This window comes from Malaya genurostris, chromosome 2 (assembly GCF_030247185.1).
Source record: "Malaya genurostris strain Urasoe2022 chromosome 2, Malgen_1.1, whole genome shotgun sequence".
NCBI lineage: Eukaryota > Metazoa > Arthropoda > Insecta > Diptera > Culicidae > Malaya > Malaya genurostris.
In genome coordinates this window covers 76,264,524-76,281,312 of record NC_080571.1, presented here as the reverse complement: position 1 = coordinate 76,281,312, position 16,789 = coordinate 76,264,524, and the positions used below count along the sequence as shown (strand labels likewise).

At 36.4% G+C, this 16,789-nt stretch overlaps 1 protein-coding gene across 5 annotated transcripts in view; it reads right to left on the bottom strand.

Annotated features, from left to right (window-relative positions):
* Positions 1-2,554: 2,554 nt before the first annotated feature.
* The window catches only part of LOC131427498 (regulator of gene activity), an 80,419-nt gene continuing 66,184 nt past the window's right edge, over positions 2,555-16,789 (bottom strand). For all 5 annotated transcript variants that reach the window (XM_058590731.1, XM_058590735.1, XM_058590734.1 and 2 more), the window contains exons 5-8: positions 11,513-11,812; positions 11,226-11,430; positions 2,969-3,133; positions 2,555-2,868 (exon numbers count right to left, since the gene is read on the bottom strand). In XM_058590731.1, coding sequence (XP_058446714.1) covers positions 2,643-2,868; positions 2,969-3,133; positions 11,226-11,430; positions 11,513-11,812 — 896 coding nt within the window. In that variant the 3' untranslated portion in view covers positions 2,555-2,642. The remainder of the gene's footprint in view (positions 2,869-2,968; positions 3,134-11,225; positions 11,431-11,512; positions 11,813-16,789) is intronic.

The following is a 16,789-nucleotide window of genomic DNA, read 5'->3' as shown; positions in this document are numbered from 1 at the left end:
ATCATTCGCGTGTTTCAAATTATTTACCACAACACGAATTTTATCGTTATTTACTTTTATGATCTCTTTGATTGAAGAGTATCGTGATGTCAAACCTTTATTAATTTGAAAAATGTTTAATGGCTTTGATATACGTCTAAAAAAGACTATCCAAGGCCCAGAAGAGCTCTCCTGATATTTTTTCGTTCGTGGGGGTATCGGATTCATGCTAGGATTTACGTCCATGGATTCATCCATTACATTAAAATTTTTAACTAAACTTTAAAATAAAATTTGAAACCAACACTACACAGTACTCAATCAAAAGGAAAAGAAAAAACTTCTACCTTGAAATTGTTGTCTATCTCCGTTGCACTGCCGTGTAGATCCTCGTTGCTCTAGATGTTCTTGTTGGATGTATCTGGACGTTGATACAATGCTGAAGCTCACTGTAGCGATAGAATATGATGTGATGCTACTGCTACCTGACATCCAGCACCACTCGAATTCCGATTTGCTTTCGTCTTCGCCAGCTGTAACCAGCGCAGGTCACCGGAGTATACCTGCGTGTTGTATGGCAGTGGAAAGACCGAGTTGTCTTGTCTCCTTCTTCCTAGTGCTCCGCACCGATATGCTTCTGCACCGAAGTGCCTTCGCACCGGTGTGCCTTTGCACTCTCCTGCTTCTATGTGCCTTTGCACTCTTCCTCTTCGATGTGCCTTTGCACTCTCCTGCTCAGCACTTGTGGCTGTATATTGCGGCCTGGGTAGAGTTTGGAAAACGCCCTTTGTTGTTTCCTTCACCAGCTTGGCCCAGCACTAGGGCTCTCTTATGCAGCACGACTATACGTTTTAACGGCTGCTGCCAACAGGTCTCTACCTGAAGTTCAACCGTTGTCGTATTTAACGCGTGTAAACCAACCAGCGTTATTAAACTGTACGCTTCTATACACAACCTTCTCGGTTGAACGGCTATTACTGAATGATCCCTTACTACGTTATTATTAAGAATTCTAAGCTAAAATTCTTAATAAGATTAGTTCACTTTTAGAGCGAAAATGCCTACGATCATTAGGATGACAATAAGGCTGATAGGTGATGTCACCTACATTACTGGAGGACGTGAATACGAATAAAATTTACATCATTCTTTTACTTTCGAAAACCAGTAATCTTTCATATTAGTTGTTTGTGTGAATTTTGCAACATTCACTATTTCGCTTCGAGAATTGTAACGAAGTAGTAATTTCTATACTAAAGTTCCCACATTATCGAAATGACGGAATGAGTAATGAATTCTTACTCACTGCTCGATTGTTCAGTGCTCGATAGGTTCAGTGCTAGAATTTTCGCCTAAGTTGGGTGCTCGATCAACCCGATTATAAATGTCATTGAATTTTCTCGCATTTCATGTATGTGTTAGTGTAAAATTTAGGCAACTTACGCCTTTTATTACACTCCAGTTAGAGGTATGGATGATGCTGAATAGGGTAGGACTTGTTGTGCATTTCCAGCGAATTTCAACAGTTCATGCTGGAATTCTAAGAGAACTCGTTATTTACCAGTTCTGTATATCCGAAAAACCTGAAAATTTGAATTTAAATCGAACTCGATCGAGGTACAGAATGCTAAATTTTGTATTCAATCGAAATAATCCGATTCGAAGAAATACAGAATCGAAGTGAATAACAGCCTAATATTTCAGTTTATTCCAAAGTTCTGGCCCTTATTACCGTTTTCACTTCCACTTTCACATTCACTTCACTTACATGTCACTTCACTTGATTTTTCCTATTACCAGTATCACGCATAGTGAAGTGATCCCTGTAGTGGAAAAAAAAACTAATATTTTCGACAAAATGTTGGTGGCGTGATGTTCATAATGACATCAAGTTCTTCCAAATAATTACTTTTGTCTTTGAAGCGACTTCCGTGCTAAAGACCTAAATTCATTTTACTCGATTTTCACCGTGAAGTGATCCCAATAATAAGGGTCACAATCACTTCACTTGGTTTTCACCGTGTAATAAGGGCCTCTTAGTGAGTTAAAACAAACCAAAAACAAATTTTGCAATGTGCAACGTCGTTGGTTCAACGTAGAAATGCGAATGAAACAAATTAAAGTATAATTGTTTTTACCATAGTTTTTTTCTCCGTGTTATATCAGTTGTGATAATTTAAGGTTATGTATTGCTTTTCAAACACGCGCATTCCGAATATTAAAATCTTTTCATTCATTCCAGAATCAGTAACACAATGGAAATTAACGATAAAACCCTCAAGAAAAACATGAATGAAATATTACGAGTGACCAATCGAGTATTGGAATTACGCGGTATGTATCCCCAAGTTTAAAAGTCATTCATATGACTCGGCTTTTGTTTTTTTTGCAGTGAAAACTAGTCGTCTGACAACCAGTATTATTGTGGCAAACAACTGCAAATATCTAGCGGAAATACATCGCTTCCGAGAAGCGCAACGCTCGAACAACAACGACAACACCATGGACGCTTCGCTACAGTCCACCCAGCCAGTGGCGGCAACACAACATGGAACCATCAATAACAACTCCGACAAACGTTACTGAATCAGAAAATTTTTAATTTTTCTTTTCATCTGCTTCTTGTTTTCTGCATTTTTCTTTTAATTACAAATTAATAAATATTATACAGGCTGTCCACTCATCGTAACGTAAGCACTTAGATTTGGACATTTATCTAACTTCACTGTATCCACTTGAAATTCTTTTGGCACTCGTCGCCAATTTTGCGCATCGAAGTAGTAATACGTGCCACGTTCCGTTGTGCCATTCTTTTCGTACGGTGTCATGCCCGGCACACGCGTAATCCACACCTTCTCTTCCGTATGGTATCGCCAATCTCTACTATGTCTGCGGAAGAACCGAAAGAAATATCCGATTAGCACACTTAATTTTAGGAAAGATTTGAAAACGAATGGATTCATCTACGAGTCATGGAATGAATACTTACAGTTCTGCTGCGGCTGCTAACTGCATCACATCACCAACATTCGTGTAAAATAAATAAAATAATAGATCATCCTTATATTTTTGCAACGTGAGCTTCGACAGCTTATCCCTTATTGACATGTTGATCAAATACTCTGGTGGTACGTTGTAGTCGATATCTTGGGGTCTGAAGAGAATGAAAAAAGAAAAACAAAACGATGAAATTTTCGACGAAATAAGATGCATTGTTTTGTTTAAGATTTTATTTATTAATATAGTTATTTAATACCGTTTTCGTTTTAGAACCTACACGCGGCGACTCTGACTCCGAGTAAAACGAACACGTGGTGGATGCGTGGTGCGACCCGAGAAAATTTTCAGAGCGAAACTACGCGATTGGAGTCCGATCTAGAGCGACCCCCGGTTACTAAAACAAACTCATCAAAAGTTGTTTTAGCGACTCTGGGTCAGCTCTCTGGCTGCTCTGATCAATAAACGAAAACGGTATAAGTATAATTAACATAAACGATATGGTCCTATTGACAAGTTCTGATCACATAGGTAAATCGTCTATTTAACCATGGTTTTTAAAAACGTAGAACATGACAATGACAATAGGTAGGTGGTAGAAGAGCACTTAGGCATAAATCGTAAAATTGAATTTCTAAATTTACTGTGTTGCAATAATTTTGCTTTCGCCATTTATTTAACCAGAAACTGTGCGACTCGCACCGATAACAACGCAAGTAGTGCGAAATACCAACTTCTTTTCTTCTAACTTAATTGTTTCGGTTAGTTTTATAATTCTTGAAAAGTATTTAACTATTTTTCTCATCGTACATTTTTGTAGAGTTTCGATCGGTTTACTAAAATTTCTCAAATAACATCAGTATTGCACAATTAATAGATCCAGAGCTCGAACAATTTGATAAAGTGTATGAAAAACGTCCTTTCGCACTTTAAAAAAATCAGTTTTGAGACAAATTAATCTCTGCATTCATGCGAAACAAATGATTTGCCATACTGTAGATGAGCGCAAAGTTCCGTTGAATTTAAAGCAAGTCACACCTGATTTTTTAAACTTTTCTGCTGTTAATTTCAGAAATTGCAGTTTTTATGTTAATTTCAAAGATCAGTAACTCCTAAGGAATGCGATTAGATCTATATTTCATCGGCATCGTTTCAGAAATTCCCTCTAATTCCACTATTTAATAGGGATGGTACTCGGAAGGCAAAATATCGATACCTAGGGTATCAGGATACCGAAATTTTAGGAATCGATACAAGGTATGAAAAGGCAATGAAGTATCGATACTTGTAAGTATCAATTGATACTTGCGCAGCAATTATTTCAAAATGAAATAAAATTGTCGACTTTGGCGTTATTTTATGATGTACAGAAAGGTGTTTCCACACAGCAAAAAAATGTAACAATCTCAATGTGATTATTAATCGATGTGAAAAAAATAGGCGCACTGAACATCGAATGCAATAATTTTCTGTTTTTAAGAAATATTTCAGATAAATCATTCTTTATTACATTAAAACAACGTATTGAGTAGATAACATCAGCTTGACTGAATACTTAGACTATTTTGATAGGATAGGATTATGCGTTCTTTCGTGTAATATTACAACCTTTAGAAAGACACTAACACATTTGTGACATTACATGAAAACTGTTGCACATCACTACTCACTACTGATGTGCAGCGATTACAATATAATATCAAAACAATCTTGGTCGTTTAAAAGTAGTGGTTCCCAAACTCACCCTAACACTGCGGCAGCGAAGCGAAATGTCTTAAGCGCTACCGTGTGTTTCACTTATTTTCTCAACAATTTTCATATCATAACCTTTATGTCGATTCACGAATACTACACTAAAAGCCAATTCCTATTGCTATTATTCCATCGCTATTAGGCGTACTGAAAGAGAGTGAAGTGAGTGTGAAAAATTGAAATGATTGATTCCTCTGAGAGTATGACCTTCATGTGTGTGTTTTGTTGATGGTTTTCTCTCATTGCACTCTCTTTCAGCGCACCTGTGGGACGAAGCGAGATTGTCGAGAACGAATTTCAACGACGGCTAGTCCACGTTATAGTCGAAGAAAAAAAAAGTTGCATTGAAGACGGGTATAGCGTGATGCCTTTCACGCAGCCCACCTGGGTTCGATTCCCAACCCCGCACATATGATTAAAAAGTTTTTCTGGCCCGTAGAAGCGGATGACCTTCAGGTTAAAGTGTTTATAATTGAAACAAAACAACATGCTCCGTCGTAATGGGAATTGAGTTTAATCTGTTGCGATACTGTAAGCATCGAGACCAAAAGTATCGATACTAACAATATTGCTCTGATGCGATATCGATACCAAAAATACCCGATTTTCGAAAGAAAGTATCGATACCTCAAAGTATCGACTCGGTATCGGACATCCCTACTATTTAATTCATTCACTATTTCGTCACTAACGCAAATTAAGCGAGATAAAAATTCCAAATTTTTAGAATATGCTCAAATAGTTTCCTCTGTTTTTTAAATATTTCTTTCGTTCAAGCTTTAAACATAGATCCGATGTCCAAAAAAAACATTACTCCGGTAGTTGAGGATTGAGGTATTTTTCGGGTATGTCGATATATAAATAGAAAATATTCATTATTTAAAGTGTATATAAGAGAAGCGAACGACCTTTTTTAGTCATCTAGAGGTTTTGGAGACAAGTACAAGATTTGTATTGAGCACACATGACGAGTTTTCTTTTGTATTTACATTCCGTCTTTAGCTCAGTACAAAGCAGTTCATGTTGAACGGCCACGCCACTCAGCATTTCAACATAAACCGCTAAGCAGACGTAATGTTATCTCTTTTTGAGACACTTAAACTTGTACCGAAGCACAGTGTCTTTACTGATGAAATCCCGAACGCAATAAACTTTACGACACACTAGTCGTTTTCAGTTAGTAGTCATCTAGGGGTTTTGGTTACACGTAATTTATTATTTTTGATAATAAATGGTCGTCAAAAGGTGAGGGTCCTTCGAAATGCGAAAATTATCTAAAAATCCTTCAAATAGATGAACTATTTCGGTTGACGTCCTATTGCTGATGTAGTTAAACACTTTATTGTGAATGCTTCAAAATAAAATTAATTCCACTTGATTCCACTATAACTCTATACTATTTCGCCACTAATGTCAAGAGATAGTAACAGACAAAAATACTAATAGTTCGGTGTTTGCAACCTTCATCAGTGTATCAGTTTTAAGTGGTTTAAATCAGTTCTTTTAAAGTAGTTTTATTTCTCATTTTCTTACTGAACAGGCTATGTGATGCTTGATTTAGTGTTTATTGAGGTTTCTATGCCCGGTAAAAAATGAACGGTGGCCCTACTGAAAAATGGGTGGCCAACACGTTTCCTGATGAAAACAAAACAATATGTAAAAGCGATTCACACGCAGCATCAAGCGGCTATCACCTGAATGGAACGATTACGGAACAACAACATTAATTGTAAGCAATTCATATGAAAGGACACTACGTCAAGTTCACGGTACTTTTTAACGTCGGATGCGTGAGCAATATTCGGCTAAATAAAATTAATAAACCAATCTGGACGTCGACCGAAGTTGATTGATCGTCTGAACTGTGTTTAATGCATTCGTTTCCTGATGAAAACAAACCAATCTCATTTGCATTTGTGGTTGTAAGTGAGCTGTCAGAGAGCCTAATATGATTAACTAGTGATCTTTTCAATAGAATGCAAATGTGAAAAGAGTTAGTCTTAGAAGGATTTTCTGGTATGTCGAATATCAAACTTAAACTTAGCGTTTGCCGATGATTTGAAGATTTACATCATCGTTCGATCTATTGAGGACTGCGTTTACCTTTAACCAATATTGGATCAATTCGTCGTTGTTGTTACTCGATCAAAAGTTTATCAGGGAGATATAAAAAAACTAACTGACCAATACAGGAGAACGATTCAATCGTTTGGCATCCTAATCAATTGACTTGGAACTTGAGGATCGAAAACGTGCAGCGAAAGTTAATCAAATTTGCATTGCGGAACCTTTCCTGGCGTGACCCGATAAATCTCCCACCGTATGATATTCGCTGCAAGCTGCTAAATATAGAAACGACGTCGTTGTATCCAACAGAATGGATTTGTTGCAAATCTACTGAATGGGGAAGTCGACAGCCCGCAACCTACTGTCATCCAGAGATGCCAGGTAAAAATTTCAAATATCTGCAGACAGGGTCTGTAAATCTGAAAAACAAACTGCAGTCCGCAAGTATGTCTTGCTGGCAGCAATTTCTCTATAAAGTATGACACGCAAAACTGATTTGGCGAGCAAAAAAAAAATAAAGGTCGCGGAAATTTCAAAAGTCTGTAAATATAGACGAAAGTCTGCGAGAATTCTGTAAGTCTGTAAAAGTCTGCGAGAATTTCAAAAGTCTGCAAAAGTCTGCACAACAAAAAATGTCTGCAGCACTATACCCCAAATCTGCAGATTTACAGACAAATCTGCAGACCTGGCATCTCTGCTGTCATCGTTAAGCATCCCAGTGCCATCTAGAACATTCTTTCATTTGTGCGTTATTGGCATATTGTCGCCAAACTGAAATGAAGAGGCGCTGCTTGTTTAGAGATGATACTTTCAGCAAGAGCTGTCAAATCGGTAGGAAAATTTCTAATTACTCCACCTTTTCAAAGATTTCTTATGAAAACGGGCAAATTCATTTAAAAAATCATAGTAGAAGTTGATAAGAAAGTTTTTACTCTGAGGCGGTAATGTTGATCTTAGTTCATTGTGCGAAATCTACCGTTCATTCAGAATAGAGCATTAAACTTGGTTTGATACCATTTTTCAAATGCCTGGAAATAACAAATAAAGTATCCAAAATAAATAGTACTCGATCGCTATACATTCTAGTACTCAAGAAATCAAACTTTACACTGGTTTCTGTTGGAAAAAATGTTGATCCGAAAAAACCTAACCTTACCCAATTTCACTTTTCTGAAGATTTTCCATGTTTAATCGTAGTTCATACTGTAAAAGTAGTAGTAATCACTTTGAAATCGATTTTCTTCTACTCCGAGTGTACTTTTATTGCTGAAATCTATTTGTACTTTTGAATAAACGATAAAAATGTTGCAAATCACTACTGCCGATATGAAACTTTTCGAAAGAATCCTCCTTTTCTTGGTTCCATTTGTAATTGACAGGTGTCACTACCGGTAATTCAGTTTCGCGGCAATGTGCCAATTGGTTTTATTTACAGTGAGTTGAAAGTTTGGCCTCAGAAAAAAGGTTGGTGGGTAATGTCAGAGACATTACTGGATGTCGTGAATACGAAAACAACTGACATGTTCCTTAACACTTCCTAATATCAATTAGTTGATCAAACAAAGAAGGCTTCACTTGATCGCGATTACTGTGAATTTCACACAGCGAAAAGTGCACAAATCTTAACAAACTGTTCTAGATTTGCACTAAACTGAGGATATTTACCTTCGATTTGCGAAGAAGAAATCCCAACAGTTCTTTAGAAAACTTTTTGAGCCATTAGAACGGCTGATTTTGTGTGATGCACTCCACCGTTGTCTCCTATTCGTTGTTTTTTAACCAATGCAAACGACTAGCAGCTGTGACGTAATCGTTTTTGTAGGAAGCGAAACTAGCTTTGCAAACTGCACACAATACATCTGATCGCAGTGGCGATAGAATCCAAACTGATCCAATTTTTGTTAAGAGGTTTCTTTTTACGTGATTTCGTTCGTAGCTTTTTCACTAATGGGCGGTCCTAACGGCTTTAAAAATAGCAGCATATAGAATTTTAATTTCGACTATTTCATTTCGAATTTGCATTTCATTGAAAGAAACTATCAGGATGCTGAACGGGATTCATTTCTGCTTTTCAGAAGGACCAAATTGTGTAACTTACTACGATATTAAGCACTGTTCGACACATTTTTCTCGAACGATTTGTTGTACAGGAGCAGATATTTTGTTCTCTTCCTCATAACGCGTTCTGATTGGCTGCTGTTGACATGGGTCAAATGAGACTGGTTTTTCAATAGTGTGCTATTGCTATACACGTTTAAGTTGAAAAATTTCGATTCTATTGGTAGTTAGATTATACAAATCCTTTCACAGATCACTGAGCTATGAGCTTTAAAAATACGAGAAAGGCAAACGCGCCTTATGAATTATCCTCTCTGATACTCGTATATACCAAACATTTCAGAAAAGTTAAATTTCAAATTATATGAGATTATATCACACAACTGAAAATGTTATCATAAAATTGTGATCATATTTCCGATGGCATGTAGCAAATATTGTGTTGATTCGTTAGATACAACAAGAGATATTCACAATCAAAAACTTATCACTCTCTCAGACCGTAAATTTTGAAAAGGCGCCCCATAGTAAAGTAAGTCGTATTCACTACAAAAATATGGAATTAAATCGTAAACATTATCATGCAATGATTTATTACGATTTTCGTCGCGGATTATCAAAACAAGAGTGCTTTAATCAACTTAGTTTGACTTTTGGCAGTATAGCACCATCCTATGCGACTGAAAAAAAAACTGGGAACAACGAATTCAATCGTGTTCGTAGTTCGCTTACCAAAAAATGCTTTGAAAAATCAGATAATGGAAGATCGTCATGTGACGTATCGTGAAATGGAGACATAAAAATTTAGTCGTGAAATACATGTTTTCGCGTTGGTGGGATTATTTGACAATCGCGCAAAAAAAAGGCTCGTATCGATTGGTGGAAAGAAATGCTGAAAAAAATCAATCGTGGTGCTTCAAATTCTGTATATAACATCTACACAGGTGATGAAACATGTATTTACACATATGAGCCCGAAACTAAACAGCAGTCGACTGTATGGGTGCCCCTAGCAGAACAAAAGTTGGTCGCACTCGAAACACTTCAAAGAACATGATGGCTTGTTTTTTCGGTATAAACGGATACCTCGGTACCGTTGATTTAGAGGACCGTAAGACCGTAAATTGTGATTGGCATACCGCCATTTGTTTGCCAGAAGTTTTTTCGTGAAATTAGGAAAACGAACGCAGGACGCAAAATCATTCTTCATCACGATAATGCAAGCTCTCACACATCGGCTCAAACAACCGAATATTTGAGCACCCAAAACGTTGAATTGATGGGCCGTATAGTCTTGACTTGGCACCTAACGACTTCTATTTTGTTCCCTAAACTGCGTAGAGAATGATTCAATACTCCTGAAGAAGCTGTTGAAGCGTTCAAAAACCATGTTTTGGGGGTACCTCATGAAGTCTGGAAAAAATGTTATGAAAATTAGTTCAAGCGTATGCAAAAGTGTATTGATCATCTAGGGGAATATTTTGAAAAACAATAAAACCATTTCCGATCAAATATATTACTGTTTTGATTTTTACGCTAAATACTGAAGTAACAATCCTCGTAAAAAGTAATGTTTCTTGTAGACTACAATCAGATGGAATCAAACAATAAAGTAAATAAATAAATATAGCTCACTTTTGATAATCGATAGTAGATCTTTAGTTATTTTACACGTCAAACTTCAAACGTTTACAAGAAAACCAATGATTTTTCCCGGTAGCCAGCTACCCTGGTAAACTTTTTTGAATATATTGGTTTGAGAGCAGGTTTCAAAATAGTTTTTTATCGCGCTTCATGTTCAAAAGTGGAAAAATTGACAAATGAATTATGTGCCAGATCTACTGGCTGTCAGCTTTTACGAATTCTTGAACTTTATCGCTTCGTACGCTATATTTTTTAATGAGATCGTTTCGTGTACCTAGAAATATCAAAGATCTTCTCCCATCCCTACTTAATACATCTCCTATTCTGTGATACTCGTAGAGAGGCAGTTTCTCGATTCCTTTTTTCCTCACTAGCACAGCCTTTGGTCGTGGCCGGTGTCGTTATTGTCCACATAATGAAAAGTTTTTAGTGAGTGAGTATACACAGTGAAAATGATTTGATTCATTGTGCATTTTCACTCATTAGATCAATCACGAAGTGCAACTACGGTTCTACTTCAGCTCTTGAGTCAGGAAAAACGTTACTCAGATTTGGCCTAGTAATATTTTTCGCACTAAAATTCCCGGCTTGTTACCAGTTTATTCCGGTGAAAAATAAATAAAGAGTTAAATTAAAAACGCAAAATTTAAAAGCATTATACTCCGATACCGCCATCAGCTCTCACACACTACCACACATATACATACACACATACGGTTAACACCTACCTCGCCGGGGAATCGGCAAAGGGGCCGCCGAAACTAGGATACAGGTTTTCGACCGATGTCAGGTTCAGTCCAAGTGCCGTTAGGTCCTGGCCCATCGCTAACGTTACCAGGTTTGGATCGGATTCGGCGGCGCGGATGAACGTTAAGAGACCAACCATACCGAATTGGTTATTGACCATACTAGCAGGAATATTCGTTACCATTCCTAAAAACCAGTCGAATGTGAGTGGTGAGCTTGAAGGTGACACAGAGGGCCGGATAGCCGATGCCATCGTAAGAATAGTTACCATTGGGTGATGTTTGTACGCCTCGTTTCATAGCTCCCTTGTCCATGTTCACGTTGGAATTGCCAGTGTCGTTTTGCAAGTCCATTCCCAGGCCGGCAGCACCACCGATCGGACCACCCGTCTTACCTAGACTATCGGCACCATGATGATCTGAATGATGATGATGATGAACGCCCTGCAGCCCTTGACTCGCCGCCAGCTGACCGCTTTCCGCGTTCTGCGTACCGGGCAGTGCCGGGAAGTCTTCGCTCGACATCGTGAACTCCGTTTGCTCGGACGTTGGCTGCTTTACCATACCGACTGTAAAGGGGGGAAAAGAACAGAAAAGGGCGAAAATTTAGGCCAATGTCTCCGTACATTATAGGTTATATTTAAACTAAGCTACTTAAGACTATCCCAATTACCATACTAATATAAACATTTGATGTAAAAAGATTTTTACATAATTCATAGAAAAAAGAACCTCACTGCAAATGACAGTCACTGTTTGGTTACTTTCTCTCTCGAGTATCACGGAGCTGTTAAAAAAAATCAATTTCCAATATTAATCGTCAGCTTGTGATTTTGCAATCAAAGTCACGTGAAGAATTGATATATCAAATCAATCTAGTAATTCGCGAAAGAAAGAGTAAACAAAATCATTTGTAATTTGACCTTTTTGTCGTGGTACGATCGAGTTAACAACTTTCATTTGTAGCCCTGGTTTCCAGCTTCTTTAGGTTGAAATATACTAGTGCTTTACGGTAAACATTAAAAATTCCCCATAAAAGATCGTTGGTGATGTTCGATAAATATACGTACTGATGTAAACAGGCGAATGAGGCAAAACCAAAATTGAACGAAAACATAACGACAGTTTATCAACCCTCCCGCGTCAACTATAACGAACCAAAAGCAGTGCTGGCATTATCATTCTCAAAAAATCAAATCAATCGGCTTTCATCACCGATAATAATCGTCGGTGATTATCGTTTACAAAATCATCACCGAGTATGAGAACGAAAATCGTTTGATTCTCTAAGATTGATATTGGAGCAGCATTATCATTTCTGATCATTGTTGCGCAACTATCACCTAGTCAAATATCATCGCTGAGTATAATTTCATTGCTTTCAATATCACTACAAGGATATTCTAAAAATGCGCACAAGACTATGAGTGATCATTCTCGATCATTCGTTGCTTTTATGCATAAATGCGCTTGTGCGTCTTTTTCCATAGCTTAATGAAAACTAGAACTAGTCTGACACGATCAGCTATTATTCAAACACTAGTGGATAGATTGTCATGAAATTTGGTATTGGGCCCGGAACTTTTCATTTCATGTAGTACGCAATAGCAATGTAAAATGTCAAAACAGTAAAAAAATACATTCTAAATATTGATTGTAGAGACATAAGACCAAGTTTCAATTCCAGGGCTGATTTACTCTAATTAGATTAAACCAAAGACATCATATTAATAAGATATCCAGCTCTCACATTTCCCGAACAAATCATTGGCAACAACATTTTTTACGAGCATGGCGCCCTCAGGCGAGTTCGCATCGGATCTCGTACACAGATGTAGGGGAAAGAAATGTCAAATTCGTGCGCGCCAAAATAGCAGCACTGCGCACCCATACAATTGACATGATATGTTGAATGTGACACCGTGCGATGGCGTTTATGGAACATCACTATAGTGGTATTGAAAGAGATTTTGTCGATGTCTAAGATCGGGCATGATTTTTATTCAGCGGTGATATTCGATAATTTGATATTTTCGCAACACTGATCAAAAGTCCCTGTTGAAAAATTAACTTCTTGCACATCTACCTGTTCATGGTTCAAATGATTCGTCAGAACCAGTCAATTTTTCTTACATGCTTTTTGTTTAACGCAATTCTCGCAATTCTTTTATAGTTTCGCTTCCAGAGTTGTAACGGTGCATCTATACTAAAGTACTACTTTTTGATGACAAATCTATTCTACCATACAATTAAATAACATGCAGAGCAAATACACCTTTTTGTAGATTTACACACTCAGTAGGTGTACTTTTCGTATAATCCTTGGAAATATTTTAATGGTTCTAAAATTTGCAGAGTTTGTCCAATGTTTACAACTATTGAATCTTCTTTGCCATCTGGGCTAGGGCCGGGACTGAATTCTGAAACTGAATTCAAGAACTAAATTCGAAATCTGGGACTGGCTCAGAATTCAGTTTCGGAATCCATATCAAGAGATGAGGTATTAAATTTAGTTCTAGAATTATGAACCTGAACTCATTTTCAGAATCCAGGTCTTGAATTCAGTTTCAGAACTCAGTGTCGGTGGCAAAGCAGAATAGGAAAAAAAGCCTTGTAGTGCAGTGTGTGTTTGTTTTCTGTTGAATTTGTTTCCATAGATCTTCTACAACCATCTTCTAATAAAAGAACACAAAATAATTATCACAATACTTCTGAGAAATTAATTTCCAAATAACATCTTAAATATTTTAATAATATTTAAATTCTTTTTGTAAAATTTATTAAGTATCGAAACACAGCAAACAAATTAACAACATGCTTGTTCGATATTTGGAACATATTCATGTAAAAATTCTGTTCCAAGTCAATATTTCAAAACCGGATATATATTTCCACTATTTCACAGGAATAAAATTTTTATTACGAAATCCGTACTTGATTTTTAATAGTTCAATTATATTACGATAACTGGCTTACGAAACTATCATCTAGACTAGACTTTTCTTAAATATATAATACAATTTGTTGCTAATGAGTTACTAATGAGTTACGGTAATTTTGAATTTGTTTTTCAATCTTGTTAAATTTTTCCAGTACTTCGTTAAATTTGTATGAAGTTAACGAAGCACCCCTCCTAGATAATCTTGAAAGCAAATCGAAACCCAGTGGATAATTTGTTGCTTGTTAGTGGCCTCGCTAAGCTCATGTTCATGGAAAAAGTTTACCAGGTTTAATGAATGAAAATATTGTGAAAAAAACATTTACCAAAGGCAGAACCCGGGTAGAAGTGATTTGCAAACCAATACCAAATTCTGTCATTAAAATCAAACATCTCAATGGTAGAAATTAACATTATTTAGTTTGAAATAAGAGTTAAAATATCAAAAATCATAACAAAACCTGCATGATAAAATAGCAACAAAATAAAAAATTCTGTCATTGTAATATCAAACCAAGAACAAAATATTTATAGAAGATGAATTTGTTAATTATTTTATATTCTAGCATTTAGAATAGAGTAATATCTTAAGTATTTCTCTCATCTGATTCTGATGCAGTTTATTAAATGGTATTTTATTTAAAGATAAAACTACTGGGTCAATTTACTTAATGAAATTGAAATAGCTCATCAATAACGAAATAAGTAATTATTACTAATTTTGATGTTGAACAGATATTGTACAATGTCTTGATCCCTTGATGAAATATCACGAAAATATCAAGTATCGCTCTGACAACACAGAAACATCAAGCCAAGATATGATGGTAAAATTTGTTATTATTTTGACCTTTGTTTGCTATTTACACCTACCCGGGAACACGGATCACCATCAATATTCACAACTATATACAACCATCAATACCTTCTGCTTTAGAGGTTTGTTGATGTAAGTTTGATTTTTTTTGTCAGGTTCAAAGTAAAAGTTCAGAGTTGGTTTTATAAGTAAGTTATCGTATGGACAAGCCTTGACCTGTTTATACACTGGATCAGTTTGTTGAAAGAGAAGCTCGAGTTCCGCGTCGTAATTAAGAACTCTGATTCTGACTTGCTGTTTTGTATGAATATTCGCCTTGTTCACCAAAACTAGTACTACTCAAGAGAACTATTCTCAAAAGTTATATTCAGATAATTTAGTAAGAGTAAGAGAGAAAAATATTATATCCAATTCGGAATTTAAACGACTAACGAAACTTAAAGTTTTCCATATAATTCAAAACTTACAATTTTCTAATTTAAAATAAATTACAGACATTATTTCCACTAACATGTTTATTTATAATAAACATTCTCACTACAATTATATCTATTTAAATAACCAGTGCCAAGAATTAACGTAGCGTTAGCTTATAGCTCTTAATGTATTGTGAGAACAAATTAATTAGGTTCGTTTTTTTTTTTGGGTCAAAAATGCATTTATTTCTAAACAAAAAGAATTTAAAAATTAATCAAAGTATCGTCCATGGCTAGTTACTACTTTTCCTCGCCTTTGAGGTAATTTTCGAATTCCATCTCGGAAAAATGTCTCGTCTTTTGAGTTCGATCCAAATTTGAAGCCAGTTTTCGATTTCTACGAAAGAAGTAAACCGATGATCTGCCAGATCGGGCTGCATCCGTCAGAACAACCAGTAATCAGATGGAGTAATGTCAGGAGAATACGGCGGGTGTGGCAAAATGTCCCACTTCAGCGTTTCCAAATATTTTTTCACGACATGAGACCGAGTATTGTCATGCAGGAGAATAACTTTATAATGTCTTTGCTTGTATTTTGTTCTTCTCATAATGCACAGCTCAAACGCACCAATTACAGCCTATACCGATGGCTCGTTATAGTATAGTCTGGTTGTAGCAGCTCATAGTACACCCTTTTCGTCCCACCAGATGCACAACATGACCTTCAAACCATGAATATTCGGCTTTGATGTGGATGTTGAGGTCGATGGAAACAATTGAACGGGCATTGTGTGATATTGTTTTTCTTGGGGTTATCATAGAATATCCTTTTTTCATCTCCAGTAACAATTCGATGGAAAAAATCCTTTCCTTTGAATCGGCTGCTCGCAAGTGGTACACAGGTACTGCTTGTTGAGTCACTTCCAATGATTCTGGAAGCTCTTCTTGCGTTTGACTCGGATCCTCACCTAGTAATACCTTCAACTGTTTGTCTTCGAACTTTTTCGGTTGATCAGAGTGAGGCCTGTCTTCAACGCTGAAATCTTCCCTACATGATTTATCAGTTGGAGCATTATCACCATAAACATCCACAAGCATTTGATGCACTTTATTCGAACGTTCCTTCCAATCAAAACAGAAAACTACAACTTCCCGCAAATGCTGCTTAGTTAACACAAAATTGCTCATAAATAACACAGTGAAAAACTGTTTAAAAAAAATAAAAACTCAAAGCAATATGAACTGAATATTCATGAAAGATGTCTAACTTCTTGAAACAATCGACATCAGCTGTTACAGTTCAATATTCATAACAGCCAGAGCCATCTTCGTTTTTTGAAGGAGCCTGGTCTTAAATGGAATAATTTTTCTGTTT